The 19,824-nt window shown below is 41.2% G+C and overlaps 1 protein-coding gene across 5 annotated transcripts in view; it reads right to left on the reverse strand.

Moving 5' to 3' along the window:
- The window catches only part of vwa5b2 (von Willebrand factor A domain containing 5B2), a 132,021-nt gene that overhangs the window by 5,934 nt on the left and 106,263 nt on the right, over positions 1 to 19,824 (reverse strand). For 3 of the 5 annotated variants that reach the window (XM_063045566.1, XM_063045567.1, XM_063045570.1), the window contains 4 exons: positions 18,045 to 18,173; positions 11,609 to 11,689; positions 4,623 to 4,751; positions 4,379 to 4,504 (listed from right to left, as the gene is read on the reverse strand). In XM_063045566.1, the coding sequence (XP_062901636.1) occupies positions 4,379 to 4,504; positions 4,623 to 4,751; positions 11,609 to 11,689; positions 18,045 to 18,173 (465 nt within the window). The remainder of the gene's footprint in view (positions 1 to 4,378; positions 4,505 to 4,622; positions 4,752 to 11,608; positions 11,690 to 18,044; positions 18,174 to 19,824) is intronic. The other 2 variants (XM_063045568.1, XM_063045569.1) reach the window with 2 other exon arrangements.

Raw genomic sequence — 19,824 nt, forward strand, 5'->3', positions numbered from 1 at the left:
GTGATAGGTGAAACTGGAAGGGGAGGGTGTGAAACTAAGAGCTGGGAAGTTGATTAGTGAAAGAGGTAACGGGCTGGAGAATGGGGAATCTGACAGGAGAGGATAGAAGATCATGGAAGAAAGGGAAGGGGGGCAGCAGCAGAGGGAGGTGGCAGGCAGGTAAGAAAAGGTGAGAGGGAAACAAGAATGGGGAATGTTGAAGAGGAGGGGGCAATTACAAGAAGTTAGAGAAATCAATGTTCTATTAAATGATAGCAGGCATGTTTCCTCTATTTGACCAACATTCAGGGTAATGGCTGAGAAATTGTTCAGCGCATGGAAGGACATGAGATGAACATTCTGCAACTGCAGTTGGTGCATCTCGTTGCTATGGAAGAGGGAAGGGTAAAATCCTACAGTATTCAATCAGGTGGAAGGGTTTAATACGAAAAGGCTTAGGTTACTATGAGCTGCTTTGGAAGTGGTGTTGCGGAGGGAGGTGGGGCCATGACTCAGAGTGGTGTGACAGCCAAAAGCTGGGATTACAATCGAAGCCGGGACGTGAAGATAAGTTGCCATGGGGGGCAAATAGTTAGGTAGTTAACTATCTTCAAAGTTAAAGAAGATAGTTTTGTGTGTGTGGCCTAAGCCTGATCAGGTAGTTCCCTCTTAAATAACACCCAAAGAAAGCCTCTCACCTACCAGCATCATTTGAGGACCATAAAAATCTGGATAAAGTTATTGACCTTGTATCTAGGCCTACATTGTGTGATGATTGACCACTGCTCCATTGTCTCTATATTCATGACTGTGCGGCGAAGAACAACTTTAACACCACCTATAAATTTGCTGATGACACACCACTGTTGGTAGAATCTGTGAGGTAACGAGTGGTGTTATAAATGAAATCTTGTATTCAACATCCACAAGGCCAACATCGCAGAGGATCTATCCTGGGCCCAACACATTGATGCAATCGTGAAGAATTCACGCCAACAGCTTGCCTTCATTAGGAGTTTGAGGAGGTTTGTTATGTCACTAAAGACTAGCAAATGTCTACAGGTTAATGGTGGAGAACATTCTGACTAGTTGCATCACAGCCTGGCATGAAGGCTACAATCCACAGCATCACAAAGGCTCAGCCAGTTACACCAGCGGCATAACTTTCCCCATTTTTGAGGACACCTTCCAGAAACGGTGCTTCAAAAAAGCAACATCCATCACATCTGGGACATGCTGTCTACAATTGGGGAGGAGGTACAGGATACTGAAAATCCATATCGAATGATTCAGAAACAGCTTATTCCCTTCTGGCATCAGATTTCTGAATGGTGCACGAACCCACAAATACTAGCTTGTCATTCCTTAATTTCTGCACTACATATATTTTTGTAATTTATGGTAATTCTATGTCTTTGCACTGCTATGCAGCCATAAAACAACAAATTTCACACCATTTAAGTCAGTGATAATAATTCTTATTCTGAAAAATGTTACTGAACATCTCCAGGCACCTCACGTGCCTACAAACTCAGATGGGCATTCTCAGATCACACAAGCCCACAGAAAGTCCTCCTATTTATGAAACATCAAAGCTGCATCACATAGCACACACGTGGCATGTGCAAATATTGCACTGCACAAAAGAATTTCTAGGCCAATTATTCCATGGAAAATTTTGGATTTCACCTGGCTGATCAGTAGGGGGAGGTGTTGTAACAGAAGTTTTAAGATTTAATGTGCCAGTATTAAATTGATATCAAATGCACTCAAGCAAATAACATGGTGTGTATAAGTTATGAAAGCATATGTTATCTAAGTGCACAATACCAATGTACTAATTTATAATCAATTCCTTCTTCTGCCCATTTCTTCATCTAATTACCCCTTCCCCAATATTTAAACTGCTATTCCCCATTGTAATAAACTATCATTTTTCAATATCTTGTTGATATAAAATTCTCCCATTTCCCTTGCATCTGGTACATATCAGTGTAATAGTAAGTAATGCATATAGCTTCATACTCTGACTTGCTTATTCCTGGAAATAGCAGAGAATATTCAGTAATTCCTTAGATATCACTGCTGTAAGCGGTTATGATTGATGTTACTGCACTTATTTGGAGAAAATATACAATCATTGGCGTTTTGGTCAATTTCTGCTTGCTGCAATTTGTAGAAACTTTTTGTTAAATAAGCTGATGCCCTTTTTGAGGTAGGGTTGTTTAGATATACACTCCAGTCAACAGACCATCTTTGCTTCACAATACTTATTGACAGCTTCGGTAAATCATTCTCTGTCTTCAGTTCACTGCGTGTCAGAGTGACGTTAATGAACAAACTGAATGCATGTTCCTTGATCTCAGGTTCAATGCCTGTTGAGTACAACTTGACTGAAGACAAGCAGCTTATGGTCTAAGAAAATGAAACTAGGAAGATAAAAATATCATCCAGCAAACTGAATCTCAATGGTAATATAGCAATACTCATAAATTAAGCTCACATTGCCTGTTTGCATTGCAAGTTTGAACATAGAACATAGAAATTTACAATGCATTTCAGGCCCTTTGGCCCACAATGTTGTACTGACCATGTAACCTACTCTAGAGACCGCCTAGAATTACCCTAGCGCATAGCCCTCTATTTTTCTAAGCTCCATGTACCTAACTAAGATGCTGTTATAAGACCCTATTGTATCTGCTTCCACCACCGCCGCTGACAGTGCATTCCACACACCCACCACTCTGTGTGTGGAAAAACTTACCTTTGATATCCCCTCAGTACCCATTTCCAAGCACCTTAAAACTATGCCCTCTTGTGTTAGCTATTTCAGACCTGAGAAAAACCTATCCACATGATCAATGCCTCTCATCATCTTGTACACCTCTCTCAGGTCACCTCTCATCCTCCGTCGCACCAAGGAGAAAACGCCAAGTACATTCAACCTATTCTCATAAGGCATGCCCTCCAATCCAGGCAACATCCTTGTAAATCTCCTCTGCACCCTTTCTGTAGTTTTCACATCCTTCCTATAGTGAGGTGACCAGAACTGAACACAGTACTCCAAGTGGGGTCTGACCAAGGTCTTATATAGCTGTAACATTAGCTCACGGCTCTTGAACTCAATCCCATGGTCGATGAAGACCAATACAGCATACATCTACTTAACAACACTGTCAACCTGTGCAGCAGCTTTGAGTGTCCAATTGACATGGACCCCAAGATCTCTCAGATCCTCCACACTGCCAACTGTCTTCAATTCTGTCTTCAATTTGATCTACCAAAATGAACCACTTCACACTTATCGGGGTTGAAGTCCATCTGCCACTTCTTAGCCCAGTTCTGCATCCTATCGATGTCCCGCTGTAACCTCTGACAAACCTCCAGACTATCCACAACACTGTCAACCTTTGTGTCATCAGCAAACTTACTAACCCACTCTTCTACTTTTTCATCCAGGTCATTTATAAAAATCACAAGGAGGAGGAGTCCCAGAACAGATCCCTGTGGAACACCACTGGTAACTGACCTCCATGCAGAATACAAACCTCCTACATCCACCCCTTGCCTTCTGTGGGCAAGCTAATTCTGGATCCACAAAGCAAGGTCTCCTTGGATTTCCTTGGATCCCATGCCTCCTTACTTTCTGAAGGAAACCTTTTCAAATTTGCTTGAAAACTCAGTAGCACAAACCTCAATCTAGAGTGTTCATTACTTGTAATTGTCCCAGCTATCTTTGAAATGTTTCCTTAAAATGGTTGTTAATTCAGTGTTGTGAATTAATTGCTATGCTTTTACATTCAGAAGTGCGATTGCACTAGTGAGTCATTCTTATTAGAAAAATACTCATTGACATACAAACCAATTTATTTTTGAAATAAGTACAATTTGATGAATTAAATGATTTTGCTGAATATCCTGCCAGGAAACTGGAGACAGGATGACAAACACCTCCACCTATGTATATCTGACATTTTTTTGGATGCCAAGCTCTAACATTGCAATGCTCTAAGTAAAAACTACCACTTTGCTTCAGATTTTGAGAATTTCTTTAATGTCTCTTAATAATTTTTTTTTCAAAATGCTATCACATTTTAAATGCCATTTCTTTGACATCAGAGGCACGAACATCTTCTTGGTAACAATAATGCCATCTGCTAGTTAAACACAAAGCAGTGACCATTTGCAGTGTGCTAATGGTTTCATTGGAACTAGGTCACGGAGGTGCAACATTGCACAGACCCACTCACATAGTAGCCCCATTAAGTTCAGACTTCAAAGCCAGGCTCCAGCCTCACCAAACCTCAGCTCAGCAGCTGTAATTTTCATTCAGCCACAGCTTCTGCCCCTTCTTGTACCATGATCAGTGACTCACTCTGTGCCTCCCTTTTAAACTCACTAAGTTCCTCAGAAGTGTCTGCAATTGGGCCAACGCCTGTCTTAAGTGGTGTGGTTGAAGCAGGGCGTGCAGTTGAACCTTGCAGTGCAGAGCCATCTGATTTCTCTTCCAGGGCATCAGGATTTTCTGTTAAAGATAAAACTCCAGGTGAGCACATAAACAGTATTCATAAAGTTGCAATGAAAATACATAAAGAAGTCTGAATATAAATCACCACCACATAAAAGTATGTATTTGCACAAACCCAAGCCACTGCCGTCTCCATGGGCATCAGTCTCCCAGTCAACGTTCTTCACAGTGGGCTGCTCACTTTGTAGATTGGGTGAGTCCCACCACCAGTCCTTGCGCACTGGTTCCTGTTCAAGGTCATCTTCTTTTGCAAAGGAAGAACAGGATGGATTACATGAAAATATTGAGCGGAGGGATGGGGACACACCAACAGCAGTTAGTAGCAACAAAATGAGTTATGTTGCCGGCTGAATTTTTTTTAAAAAAGCAGAGTAGAGAGAAGTGAAGGTGAGCAAAGAGCTACCCTGTCAGTTCTCTTCCTTTGTTAACAAAGGGTCTAAATATTGGTTGACTTATATCGTATATATGGTCATGCAGGGCGTTGTAATTATTGTTTGAATGTAGTTTTAGGAAAGGTAGCTTGTGTGTATCCAACTATTTGCTGAAAGCAGAGAAGATGAGAGATAAAAATGATTATTTCAGAAACATTGAAGCAGGCTAGAAAAGATAAGCGTTAACTGGTAGCCGCAAAAGATTTTTGGCGAACTGCTCCAAAGCCAGAGTCCCCTATGTAACAGCAGCTTTCTTGATCCCCTTCTGGAATTTAATATTCCTGAATAGTGCACAAGTGATAGGAATAAAAGGTTCTTCTCTGGATTTCCTTGCTCCTCTCATTGGTTTCCAGAAGTTCCATCCTCCATGGCTAGAATCATGCCTGGTCCATCTGCTTCAGATGCTCAACAAGCTGCTCAGCTTTACTCGCTCGAGGGCAAAAAACGTAAGAATGAAATGAAATAGATTTAATATTCCAGGTGAGCCAAGGGGAAAATAGAATTCTAATGCTTTGCTTCCTTTATATAAAAAAGGACCTCCACTTTAACCACTCCTAAAGCAGTGAATTTTCCCAGGAGCTATACTGATTGTTTCCTGTAATCAGCAGAAAACCGCAGAAATCTGAGATAAATGGCCTTTAAAAAAAAAACATCTTTGTCCAGCAGCCTCAGAACATGGCTGGAGTTTTCACCCATTATTCTTGTTCCCAGTGTGTAATCTAACTGCATAATAAAGGATGCAAGCAACTATTTGATTTAAGCAAATGCATCACATTCAGACATGGTGCAACTTGTCTGTAGGTGTAAGACCTGTTCTGCCTTCCATGTGGTTGTGAAGAAGAACATGCAGAATCTGGTAAAAGGAATACTTTCAAGTCCTTAAAGCAAGTTTGCTCAATGCAATTTACAACTAAATCTGAAGTTAAAAAACTGTTTTACGTTTATTAAATTGACTTTACAGTATGTTTTATTTTAACAAATATGACTTATTAATTCAATGAGACTAACAAGTCCAATCCACAAAAGGAATGGCCACTTTAAGGGGATTTCATAGACAGGAGTTTATTGGGAATAGAAAATTAGTGGAGATGAAGTTATACAAAAAATGTAGATATGAAACTCTGTGAAAGTGACAGGGCAAGCATACAGGAACATAAGGTCTTCTAACACAACTGCTAGAACACAGACACAAGCAATGGTTTCATTCCAATCCAGTCGCCAAGAGACATTTCAAAAACATTCCTTTTTACATGCTCCACTGTTGCATCAGTCAACAGGAGAAGACAGGAATGGACTTGATGCAGTGGCACATGTGAATCATATTCCATCACACACACCTGCCTTAATAAATCCAATTGCTATGTAATATTGAAAGTAATTGTAGTCACTTTTTGTCATAAATCAAATATAATTTTTACAGAATAATAAAAAGCCAGACCATGAGCCACCACAGAAGGCCAAACTATTCTGCCAATGTGTAACCTCATTTCCTCGAGCAATTTTTCCTCCAAAGCCTCCAACTATAGTCCCCAAACCAAGTCCTTCTTACTTTTACTCCCTCCACATCCACAAACAGGACTGTCTTGATTAACACATTGTTTCAGCCTGCTTTTATCCCACAGAACTTAGTTGTTTTATATATTGACTCTCTTCTCTCATCTGGTCTGCTCAAACTTTGTCTAGTATTTGATCATTTAAATAATTTCAACAGTTCAAAGTAAATTTATTATCAAAGTACATATTTGTCACCACATACAACAGAGATTCATTTTTGCGTACATGCACAATAAACCCAAGAAGCATTAATAGAATCAATGAAAGACCGCATCCAACAGGACAGACATATGACCAATGTGCAAAATACAACAAACTATGCAAGCGCAAAAAAGAAAACATGTATATATAATAATGATAAATAAATAAGCAATAGACAACATAAAGAAGAGCCTAAGAAAATGAGTCCATGCGTTGTGGGAACATTTCAGTGATGGGGCAAGTGAAGTTATCCCCTCTGGTTCAGAAGCCTGATGGTTGAGGGACAATAACTGTTCCTGAACCTGGTGGTGTGGGTCTGGAGGCTCCTGTACCTTCTTTCTGATGGCAGCAGCAAGAGAAAACGGCCAGGGTGGTAGGGGTCCTTGATGATGGATGCTGCTTTCCTACAACAGTGCTCCGTGTAGACGTGCTCAACGGTGGAGAGGGCTTTACCCGTGACAGACTGGGCCATATCCACTACTTTTTGTAGGATTTTCCAATCGAGAGCATTAATGTTGCTATACCAGGCTCTGATACTCTCCACTACACTTCTATAGAAGTTTGTCAAAGTTTTGGACGTCATGATGAATCTTTGCCAACTTCTGGGGAAGCAGAGGTGCTGCTGTGCTTTCTTCATAATGGTTCTTACATGCTAGGCCCAAGACAGATCCTCTGACATGACAGCACCAAGAAATTTAAAGTTGCTGACCCTCTCCAACTCTGATCCCCTGATGAGGACTGGCTCCTGGACCGCTGGTTTCCTCCTTCTGAAGTCCATAATCAGCTCCTTGGTCTTGCTGATATTGAGTGACAGGTCGTTGCTGTGGCACCACTCAGCCAGATTTTCAATCTCCCTCCTAAATCTGATTCATCACCACCTTTGATTTGGCCAATGACAGTGGTGTGGTCAGCAAACTTAAATATGGCATTGGAGCAGTGCCTAGCCTCACAGTCGTAAGTATGAAAGGAGTAGAGCAGAGGGCTTTATGCATCAGTGCTGATGGATATTATGGAGGAAATGTGGTTGCCAATCCAAACTGACTGGGTAACGATTCAGTGTATCCTGATGCATACTCTTTTGCTGTCAGGACTTTCCAGGATTGAGTGAAGAGCCAAAGAAATGGCATCTGACGTGGTCCTTTTGTAATGGTAGGCAAATTGGAGCGGACCCAAGATACTGCCCAGGCAGGAGTTGGCATGTTTCATTGCCAACCTCTCAAAGCACTTCATCACAGTGAATGTAACAGTGACTGGAAAAGAGTCATTGAGGCTGTTTACCATGTTCTTCTTAAGCACTGGAATAATTCCCATAATCTGTCAATACCTCTTTGCAATCTCTTTCCTGCTCCTCACGGTGTCTGCCTACTCACCTTTGTATCATCTGCAAAACATTATATTTGTTTGCTTTTCCTAGATCATGAATATTTACAATAGCTATATGAATGGAATTAATTTACACTAATTCCATTAATTGCTCCTGATAATAATATCTTATTTAAAATCAAGTAAGATATTAAGAACACTTCTGTGTGTTCACAGTGCTGTAGAGCTCAGATGTGGTTTGAGCAGCCTATAGGGGTTATTTCACGCCAACGTACACACATTACCCAAACACACAGCTACATTGTGGCCTGCTCTGTTGCTCATGGGATGTTTCCACACCAGGAATTTTCAATCCCTTCAATTTAGACCTCTTGATGGTGATTTTCAAAATTATTGCACGGCCAGAAACCCAGGCTCAATTTTCACTGTTGAAACTGCACAATTTGTCTTCATTTCCATGGAAATGAAAAACCACTGATTACTAAGATGTGCAGTCGATTCTTTCATTATGAAGCTAAAAGAGGGAATGTTCACTATTGATTTAGGATATTACAGTAGCTTGCACCTTATTGTTTACCTGTAGCTGTTACACTTTATTCTGCATTGTTATGATTTTATTTATCTCTATACACTGTGTAAAAAATCTGAACTGTAAAAACAGCATGCAAGACAATCTTTTCATTGTATCTCGGTACACGTGACAATGACAAACCAATTCCAGCTCCAATAAAGCAGCTGTCCTGACTGCCATTCTATCCACCACCCTGAGCACTGACTCCCTACACCACTAGCGCACAGTGGTTGCGGAGTGTATCATTTCAAAGTGAGCTGCTATCCCCGCCTCAGGCTTCACCAACTGCAGCTCCCAAACATATTACCTCCTCTGCTACCAGCACTGCACATGGAAATGCCACCACCCACAGGTTCTCCTCCATCCTGCTTCCAGTGCTGCTGGGTCAGGTAGCCAGGTTCCACGGTGAGTATTGCAGACAAACTTTGATCAATACAGAGTCTGCAATATTTAGAGAATTAGAAGTCACAATATCTGCACAGGGCATGGACATTTGCTTTACTTTAGATTAGATTAACTATGTTTCCAGAAGAGGGAAAAAACAGCAAATGTCACGTCATCTAAATTATGGAGGAGAGATTAATCCATTGTATTTTAACATCCTACTTTAAGATCACTGATTCCTCGGTGACTGTTCACATGATCCCGATGTTGCTTCACTCAGAAATGGAGCCTACACCAGTCTGTCTTGCAAGGATGAGCTGGTGGCACCATTTGCAAGTTTAAAACTCAATCTAAGATCAGACATCCACCGCACAGCAGACACCAACCAGGCTGTTCTATCAATGCTAGCTCCTTCTTCAAACAACCTAAAACAAACCCCTTTGTTCCTCTCTCCCTGTAATGTTGGATCTTCCTCACATACATAGATGCTGGGATACTAGGATACTGCGAATAACTCCTCTGCTTTTCTTTGGAATACCACCAGCTATTCCATCCACCTGAGAGGAAAGACAGCCTGTTGGGTTGTCTCATCTTGAATGCTGTCACATCTAACAGTAGGTTGGTAAACTGAGAATATATTGTGCCTGTATCTGCGTGTGTAAGTGTGTTCAGAGTTCTATGATGTGGGTTGCAGTTTGCAAGTATGGAGCACAGCCTGTTTCATAATGCTTTACACTGACTAGATGGCTTTTGCACTTATTAATTTTCCTGTTTTGACAAACTTACTGGAGTCCTTTGAAGATATATTGAGTGCAGTGGATAGAGGGGAACAGGTGGATGTTGTACACATGGATTTCCAGAAGGCATTCAATAAAGTGCCGCATAAGAGTCTTATCCATAAGGATGCATGGAGTTGTGGGTAGTGTATTATCATACATAATATGATAGAGGATTGATTCACCAGCAGAAGGCAGAGGGTTAGGATAAATGGGTGTTTCTAGGGCTGGCAGTCAGTAGAGACCGCAGGGTTCGGTGCTGGGCTTATAACTTCATGATGTACATTAGTAATTTGGACAAGGACACTGAGTGTATGGTATCTACATTTGCTGAAGATACTAAACTGAGTGGAAAAGCTAATTGTACAGAGGATGCAGAGCGATATAGTGAGTGGGCAAGGGTCTGGCAGATGGAATACAACATGGTTAATACAAGTTTACCCACTTTGGAAGGAGAAGCAGAACAGTTTATTAGTTAAATGGTGAAAGATTGCAGCATGCTGTTGTGCAGAGCAACTTGGGTGTGCTTGTAACATGAATCCAAGAATTGCAAAGGTTGGTTTAAAGATGCAACAGATTATCGAGAAGGCATGTGGAATGTTGGCCTTCACTGCTAGAGGGATTGAATTTAAGAGCAGGGAGGTTGTGCTGCAACTGTACAGGGTATTGGTAAGGCTGCACCTGGAGTACTGTGTGCATTTCTGGTCTCCTTACTTGAGGTAATATATTTTGGCTTTGGAGGTGGTGCAGAGGAGGCTCATGAGATTGATTCCGGAGATGAGGGGGTTAACCTATCAGGAGAGATTGAGTTGTCTGGGACTATACTCACTGGAATTCAGAAGAAAGAGAGGGCATCTTGTAGAAAAATATAACATCAGGAAAGGGATAGACATGATAGAAATAGGATTTTTTCCCCCCTGACTGGAGGACATAGCCTCAAGATTTGGGGGAATAGATTTAGGACGGAGATGAAGAGAAACTGTTTTCCAAGAGAGTCGTGAATTTGCAGAATTCCCTGCCCAGGTTCACTCATTAAATATATTTATGGCACAGTTTGGTAGATTTTTGGCACAGCCAAGGAATTAAGGGTTGTGGAAAAAAAGCAGGTAGGGGGAGCTGAGTCCATGGCCCAATCAGTCATGATTTTATTGAAAGATGGAGCAGGCTTGATGGGCCAGATTCCTTCTATTTCTTATGTTTGTGGGTTCTTGTAAGTAGAGTTTGATTTGAACAGCTTTATATTTTTATAAGCAGAGTGTTATTTGAAGAATTATGTTTTTTTTCATTATAAACTTTCGCATTAATTGCTTATAATTGTCCTTGATTAAAGACACATCAGAATCAGAATCAGGTTTAATATCACTGGCATACAATATATCATGAAATTTGTTGTTTTGCGAAAGAAGTACATTGCAACACGTATTGGAGACCAGGTGGTGTCAGAGGCCCAGCAGGGCAGTTCAGAGGGGCCTTTGTCATGGCTTCTGCAACATTCAGCCCCGTCACCCCCTGTGCACTGCTCGAGCACGTGGAAAGGCCACAGGGGAACCAGTAAGACAGCTGCAGAAGGTAAGCAAGGCCACAGCCATTCTGAGAGAAGTAAACGTGAGGTATATCTGGCCTATTGTGTTTTACTTCAAAGCACAAGGATGAAAAACACTTCAAAATTCAATGTGCAGTATATCTATAGCAATCAAAACAACAAATCATTTTTCAGTGTGCCCAGTTAATTTCACCGTATCTGTAACACTGCTACATATTAACTTACCATGTGGCTCAATCACCAATACCTTTGTAAAGATCAAAAACAAAAGGTGTGAATTGTTCCAAAAGAGTTATGAAACAGGAAAGAATTAGTTACCATCCGGGACACTTTGCCTTTCCCACCCAGAGGATGATGAAGATCCCACACTGGTTGGTGTCGTCGGAATTTTGTCCATTCCTGTCAAGAACAGAAATACAATCACAAAGTCAGACAATACCAAGTCAGGCCCTTCAGCCCATCAAGTCTGCATGAATCTCCCAGTGCCCAGTTACACTAATCCTACTCCAACCAATTTTATCCTCCGCACCCCCGCCCCACATACACGCATACGCATGGCTCCCCATCAATTCTACCACCATCACGTATCTATACACAACAGGCTGATTAATCTACCAACCCACACATCTCCGTGGGAGGAATCTGGAGCACCCAAGAGAAGTCCGTGCATTCATAGGCAGAACATGCAAACTCCCCACAGACATTAACAAAGGTGAGGATCAGATCTGAGTAGCTGAAGTTATCAATCAGCAGCTCAGCTAGCTGGGCTATCATCCTGCCACAATTATAGATTACACTGATCCACTACACACTTGCCAGACTAGTTATTTGTCTGACTTCAGGGGCCACAGGACAAGACTGAGAATATTATACAACCGCCTGTCATAAAAATGTCACACACACGTATTTATATATAGACACACATACACATAGACACATCAAAATATAATGCACAGTGTACTGTACCATGCAAAAGTCACAGGCACCCTAGATTTGTATATGATTTCAGATAGTCATTGGGCGTATTTAAGGCAGAGATAGACAGGTTCTTGATTAGCCAGGGCATCAAAGGGTTGGGGTGAAAACAGGGGAGTGGGGATGACTGGAAGAATTGGATCAGCCCATGATTGAATGGCAGAGCAGCCTCGATGGGCCAAATGGCCTACTTCTGCTCCTGTAACTTATGGTCTTATAGTGTGGCCTCCACAGAGCCCTGACCTCAATTTCATCAAGGCTATATGGAGTTACCTGGAGAGACAGAAGCAAGCAAGTCAGCCAAAGTCTGCAGAAGAGCTGTGGCAAGTGCTTCAGGATACTTGGAACAACCTACCACCTGTCTTTCTTATAAGCTGCATGACAGGGTACCTAAGAGAATTGATAGTTTGAAGGCAAAGGGTTGTCACACCAAATTTTATTTGATTTAGTTTTTATTACTGTTTACTGTTCTTTATATAGTAATATTTTTGTTGTTTAGAAACTTATCATTTCATTATTTTTGAAGGCATCTTTGCAGAACAGAATTTTTTGGCATGCACCTGACTTTTGCACAGTAATGTATGAGTGCACACACACATACACACGTAGTACCTGCACTCGCAGCACACAGAGAGAATACAGATTAAAACACTGGACAGGGTAAGGTAGGAACAAATAGACAGTGAGATATATCTAACCAGAAGAATAAATGCCCATTGTAAGAATTTGTGTAGATATTCTAAAAAAATAAATAAAATGAGAATTGGGTCTGCAGAAGAAAACACTGGGTAATTAATAGTGGAAAAATAGGAGATAGTAGGAGAATTAGAGATATTTTACACCAGTCTTCACTGTGGAGTTTACGAGTATTATCCCAGAAAAGCACACAAAATGCTGGAGGAATTCAGCAGGTCATGCAGCATCAATGGAGGGGAATAAATAGTTGACATTTTAGGCTAAGACCCTTTGTCAGGGCTTTATAGGAAATAGGATTAACCCAGAATAAGAAGGTAGGGAAAGCGAAGGAGTATAGGCTGGCAGGTAATAGGTGAAGCCAGATGAGAGGAAGGTGAAACCTTCCCAGAAATGGTTGGGACTTGAAACTGGAAAGGAGAGAGGACTTCTGAAAAATTACCATCACCAGGGCACTATACTGAGCACAAGTTGGAGCTGTGAATCTGAACAACATGGCAAACAGGTCCAGAAGTTTAAGGCACAAGAGATTTTGTAAATTAGATCTGAAACAGGCTCGTGATAGGAAGCACAGGGTAGTGATATGGGAATTTTACTGATGTGGTGTAGCGGTGCTGAAATCTTTGCTGTTTGTAATATATATATATATATATATAAATAACTTGGATGAGATTGTAGAGGGTATAATCAGTAAGCTTTCAGATGACTCAAAGAATGATGAAGTCGTAGATGGTGAAGAATGCTGATTAAAGACACAGCAGGATACGGATCAGCTGGACAGATGGACAGAGTAGTGGCAGACGGAATTCAAGACAATAAGATATAGGAGCAGAATTAGACCATTTGGCCCATCGAGTCTGCTCTGTTCGAGTTCAAATTTAGTTAACATTCAACCATACATGAAACAGAGCCCCTCCAGGACCAAGGTGCAAAGCACATTACCAACAGCGCACAGCACACAGCACATATAGCTATGATTTAATCCAGACAAGTGTAAGGTCATGAATGTTGAGAAGTTAAATTCAGTTAGGACATACAATATAGAGTAAATGGTTTGGACATTAGGAGCTTTTACGTCATATGAAGATATTGCAAAGACACAGGGGAATAGATTAATGAAAAAGGCATTTAGTATCCTTGCACTCATATACCAAGACATTGAGTTGGGATGTCATGTTGTGATTGTACTAAACATTGGTTGGACTACACTTACTGTGAACAGTGCAGGTTATGACAAACAGGGAGGATGTGGTAACCAGAAGAGACTCTGCAGATGCTGGAAATCTAGAGCAACACATAGAAAATGCTGAAGGAACGCAGCAGGTCAGGCAGCATCTATGGAAATGAATAAACAGTTGGCACTTCGGGCCGAAACCCTTCATCAGGACTGGAAAGGAATGGGGCAGACCCAGAATAAGAAGGTGGAGGAGGGGAAGGAGTACAAGCTGGCAGGTGATAGGTGAGTCCAGGTGAGGGAAAGATGGGTAGGTGGGATGTGGTGATGAAGTAAGGTTGGGAGGGGATCGTTGGAAGAGGTAAAGGTCTGAAGAAGGAATCTAATAGGAGAGGACAGTGAACCAATAGGAAAGAGGAAGGGAACCAGGAAGAGATGATGGATGGGTGAGGAGAAGGGCTGAGAGAGAAACTAAACAGACAATGGAAAAAGAGAGAAGGAGGGAAGGCAGAGAAATTACTATAAGTTAGAGAAATTGATGTTCATGCCATCAGGTTGGAGGTTACAATAGGGTATATGATGTGTTGCTCCTCCAGTCTGAGTGTGGCCTCATTATGACAGTAGAGAAGGCCATGGAAAGACATATCAGAATGGGAATGAGTAGTCGAATTGAAATGGGTAGCCACTGAAAAATCTTTTTTTTTTGTGGTGGACAGAGCGAAAATGCTTGACAAAGTGGTTCCCCAATCTGCATTGGGTCTCACCAGTGTAGACGAGGCCACGCTGAGAGCACCAGATACAATAGATGACCTCAATAGACTCACAGGTGAAGTGTTGCCTCACTTGGGAGGACTGTTTGGGGCCCTGAAGATGGCGAGGGAGGACATGAAGGGGTATGTGCAGCACTTGTCATGCTGGCAAGGATAAGTGCCAGGAGAGAGGTCAGTGGGGAGAGTCCAGTGGACAGGGAGTCACGTAGAGACTACAGAAAGTGGAGAGGCAGGAGGAGATGCGATTAGTGGCAGTGTCCTGTTGGAGATGGTGAAAGTTACAGAACCTGATCTGCTGGATAGGGATGCTTGTGGGGTGGTAGTAAGAACAAGGAAACCCTATCCCTGTTATTGCAACAGATGTGCATGAAATGCAAGAGATGCGATTGAGGGCAGCATCGATGGCGGAGGAAGGAAAACCTAAAATTGATGAGGAAATTAAATATGATGTAACAAGGTATACTGCATTTGGCTTTGGTGTGACCGATTGAAATTCAATAAACTTGTTACGTCAAAATTCTGAAATAAATAATGGAATCATGTTGGCAATATTGACTTGATACGGTTAAAGGTATTCCTTTTAAGCTATGCATCCATTTCTCCGATCCCCAATTTCTGCAACTTAATTCACCACCTTTCCAGTTCGATGTGAAATATGCTTGGGTCAAAACTGTTTTGTCAGAACTAGAGAAGAAAGAAACCACATTAGATTTAAATTGTGAAGAGAGTGGTGGTGAAAGGACTTAGCGAGTCGGGTATCTCTGTTTCTCCTTTTGCTGCGGCTGTCTGATCTGCTGATAGTTTTCAGCATTTTCTCTATTTATGTCAATAAGGCAGAAAGCACTGGAGGACAGTGTATAGTATCATCTTACTCAAAGAAGGATGTAAATGCGTTAGAAGTATTCAGATAAGCTATAGCTGAATAATATGTGGAATGGTAAAGGCTGGTGAATCCAGGCTTCAATGCACTGGAGTTTAAAAGATTGAGAAGGAACTAGAATGAAACATGTAAGGTGCTGATGAATTTTAACAAGGTAGATGTGGAGGTGATCGTTCCTCCATCAGAGAATCTAGGTTTTTGGGTCACTGCTTAAAAATAAGGAATCAAACAGCTTAAGAGAGAGATGAAGCAAACATTTTCTCTCCCCTCGGGGAGTAATGAACCTTTGAATTCCCTTCCTCAGAAGGTTGGGAAAGCAGAATCGATTAACATTTTTTAGACAGAGGTAGGCAAGAGCTGAAAAGTTACTGCAGGTAAACAAGAATGTAGAGCTGAGGTGACAATCAGGTCAGTAGTAACTTCATCAATGAGCACAACCTATAAACACATAGGAAGCCACATCTTATCTACACACATCCATACACCTGGTGCATACATACAGATTACACACACACATAAATGCACACAACACACACGCATGACACAAGCACACAAGCACAACTCACGCACATGATGCTTATGTGTACAATCACTTGTTATAAAGTCACAGAACACTGCAGAATAGAAATAGGGGCTTTGGCCAAACTAGTACCTGCTGAGTTATTATTCTCTCAAGTCCCATTGACCTGCACCTGGCCCATAGCCCCCATACTCCTCCCATCCATGTACCTATCCAAACTTCTCTTAAATGTTGAAATTGAACCCTCATCCACCAGTTATACTGGCAGCTAGTTCCACACTCTCACAACCATCCTGTTCCCCTTAAACATTTAACATTTCACCTTTAACCCATGACCTCTAGTTCCAGTCTCATCCAAACTTGTTTGATTGATTGAGCTAATGTTTATAATCAGAAAAGCACAGAAAGGTTTTTATTCCTCATTTCTGCTGCTAGTAAAAAGGTAATGTTAAATTGTCCTTTAATAGGAGAATGTATTGCATCCAAAATAGAATCATCAATACACTGATTCTCAAGCCATTTCGGGAACGAAGCCCCAGTCCTCTCAAAGTAAAGAAATTTTAAATGTTCACAAAATTGCTTGATTATTGACTACTCTGTACATCTGAAAGATGTCCAGGTTGATTTATAAAGAAAAAGAATCAATGTCATTACCTAGAGATTCCTGAAATTTCCTGAAACTGACCAAAGCACAAGGATGGAATGTTGTTAAAAGTTATTAACAGTTTCGACAATAGGCACTCATGGAAACACCAGTGTAAATAGGTCGTGTTCAGGCAGTTCCCAGCTCTGACCACTCTCCTCCAGTCAGGCTCCCTCCACCATCACCACCCCATTCCCGGGATCTGGCAACCTTCCTCCCATGACCTCCCAAGAAACAAGATTCCTCAACCCAGAAATGGATTACTTCACCATCCCTTTCTCCTAGGAGCCAGATATTGGAAATGATGATTGAGAGAGGCTCAGACACTAAAATGATTGGAACGCTAGTTATTGACGAGGAGACCAAGAGAATGCCTCTGATTTTTTAATGAATGGTGAGTGCCATGGAATCATTTCCAATCTGAGCTTGCAGTGGGTCAACATTAGTCTGGCAAGGACAGTCAACTTTCAGAATGAAGACTAGGTGTCCACTACTTGGTCTTTGTGCTGAATTAAACAATGGCAGTAGAGGAACTCTAAACAAAAAGACCTGCATCCAATCACAATGAAATGGAAATGAAAAGAAAACAATGTGAAATGACTTCTAACTTCCTCATGAGAGGTCTCTGATGTTGGATCAGATACTTATGTGATCCAAAGGGGTCTTCTGAAGTCAACAATGAGGCAGAAAACTTATTGCTAAGTGGTTTTTTAAAATGTTATAAGAACAAATAACAAAGAAAGGAGCAGAGAGAACCAAAGAAAGACAAAGGAAAAAAGCAGTTGTGGTCGTCTCATACTCAGACTAGAGAAAACAAAATTCCAGTGATAACAATTAATCCATAAAATAGCCAGATTCAAGTTGCATGATACCTGCTAATGAAAGTGAAGGAGCTTTTAGAAAAATACAGAAGCAACTGTACTGTAATTGGGGGAAAATCAATTGAACAGTTACAGGTAGGTGATTATATAAAAATACAAACAAGCATTGGAAAGTTACGAGAGAAGTAACAATTCTATACCTTAACCCAACAGTAGTATACAGAGGGCCAGAAAGAAAGATCTGGAAAAAGAGAGGTCAAAAGGACAACAACCATTACCTGTTGAACCAAATGTATCATCCAGTTCCGCAGAATCATGGCCTGGGGGCGTCCGGACCAAGTTGGCAGAATAACTTCTCTGCCGCTTGCTCCCTGAATATGAGCCTCGTGCCTGGTTTACTCTGACTCCTTAAATAAAGTAAAAGAGATTTCCATAAAACCCAAGCAGAGAGGCTGGTGCTGTTCATAGAATTATGTGCAGATTACAGTGACAGCACAAAATACTATATTGATGAATATACTGTATATATAATTGAAAAGCAAAATTCTGCAGACGATAGAAATCTGAAATTAATCAAGAAGTCTCAGCCAGTCAGGTGGATTGTGGAGAGAAAAATATTGCAGGTCAACTACCTTTTCAACAGAGCAGGAAAAAATGATAAATAAAGCTATAGAGAAAGGAGGGAGGGCCAGTGTGTATAAAAGGGAAGGTCTGAGATATGTTGTTTTTGATATGAATTATATTTGTCAGTTTACATAAATTATTATATCCATTGATACACTAATAATTAAGATACCATAAAATGCCAAGGGTTCCACATAATAGTGTTTACTACTGCTGACTACACAAAGTCTTAATGAATGAAAGCTTCAATCAATGGCCTGTCCAAGGCAGCATGGTCAGGACAAAGACAGCTGCTGCTACTTCCATCTGTCTGCTTTTAGGTAACTCTGCCTTGGTGAGAATAGCTTATTGGAATAACTCAGGCAGGGGAAAAATTTGCCTGTTTTGTTTTGGGTTTCAGATTGCAAAATATAGAACATAGAACAGTACAGCACAGGAACAGATCCTGTTGTCCACAATATTGTTCTGAACAACTCAATTGAATACCCAGCTAAACTAAGCCTTCCTGCATCCACAATGCCCATATATTTCCATTTCCTGCAGATCCATCTACTTCTTGAACACTTTGCTTCCTCCACCAACCCAAGCAGTGCATTCCTGGCACCCACCGCTCCTTGTGTATAAAACTTGCTAAGCACAGCTCCTTTGAACTTAACCCTCTCACCTTAAATACATACCCTCTGGTATTAGATATTTCAACCCTGAGGAAAATATGCAGCCTCTCAAATCTATCTGGGCCTCTCATAATCCAAAAATCCTCTACCAGATCCCCGTCAGCCATTGCTGTTCCAAAGAAAACAATCCAAGTTTGTCCAACCTCTCTTTATTGCTCATGCCCTCTAAGCCAGGCTGCACCCTCTCTACAGACTCAACATCTTTCCGATAATGGAGCAACCACAACTGAATGCAATACTCCAGATGTGACCTAGCTAGAGTTTTATAAAGTTATAGCATAACATCCAAACTCTTCAACTCAGTTCCTTGACCAATAAGGGCAAGCTTGCCATATGCTTTTTTCACTGCCCTTTCAACCTGTGTAGCCACTTTCATGAAACTACAGGCTTGTACCCCAGGATTCCTCCCTTCTTCAACATTTTTAAGGTCTTGCCATTAACACAGTACTCTCTTTTTAGATTTGATCTCCCAAAGTATATCATTTCATATTTGGCCTGGTTAAAGTCCTTCTGCCACTTCTCTGCCCATATCTGCAACTGATCTATATTCCACTGTATCTTTTGCCAGTCTTCTACACTATTCACAACATCACCAATCTTTGTACCATCTGCAGTTACTAACCCATCAATGTTTACATCCAGGCCACTTATATATATCACAGACAGCAGTGGTCCCAGTATGGATCCCTGCAGAACACCAGTAGTCATAGACTTCCAGCAGAATAAGTCCCATTGACCACTATTCCTGTCTTCAATGGGC

Source organism: Mobula hypostoma, chromosome 4 (assembly GCF_963921235.1).
Source record: "Mobula hypostoma chromosome 4, sMobHyp1.1, whole genome shotgun sequence".
In the NCBI taxonomy this organism is placed as follows: domain Eukaryota; kingdom Metazoa; phylum Chordata; class Chondrichthyes; order Myliobatiformes; family Myliobatidae; genus Mobula; species Mobula hypostoma.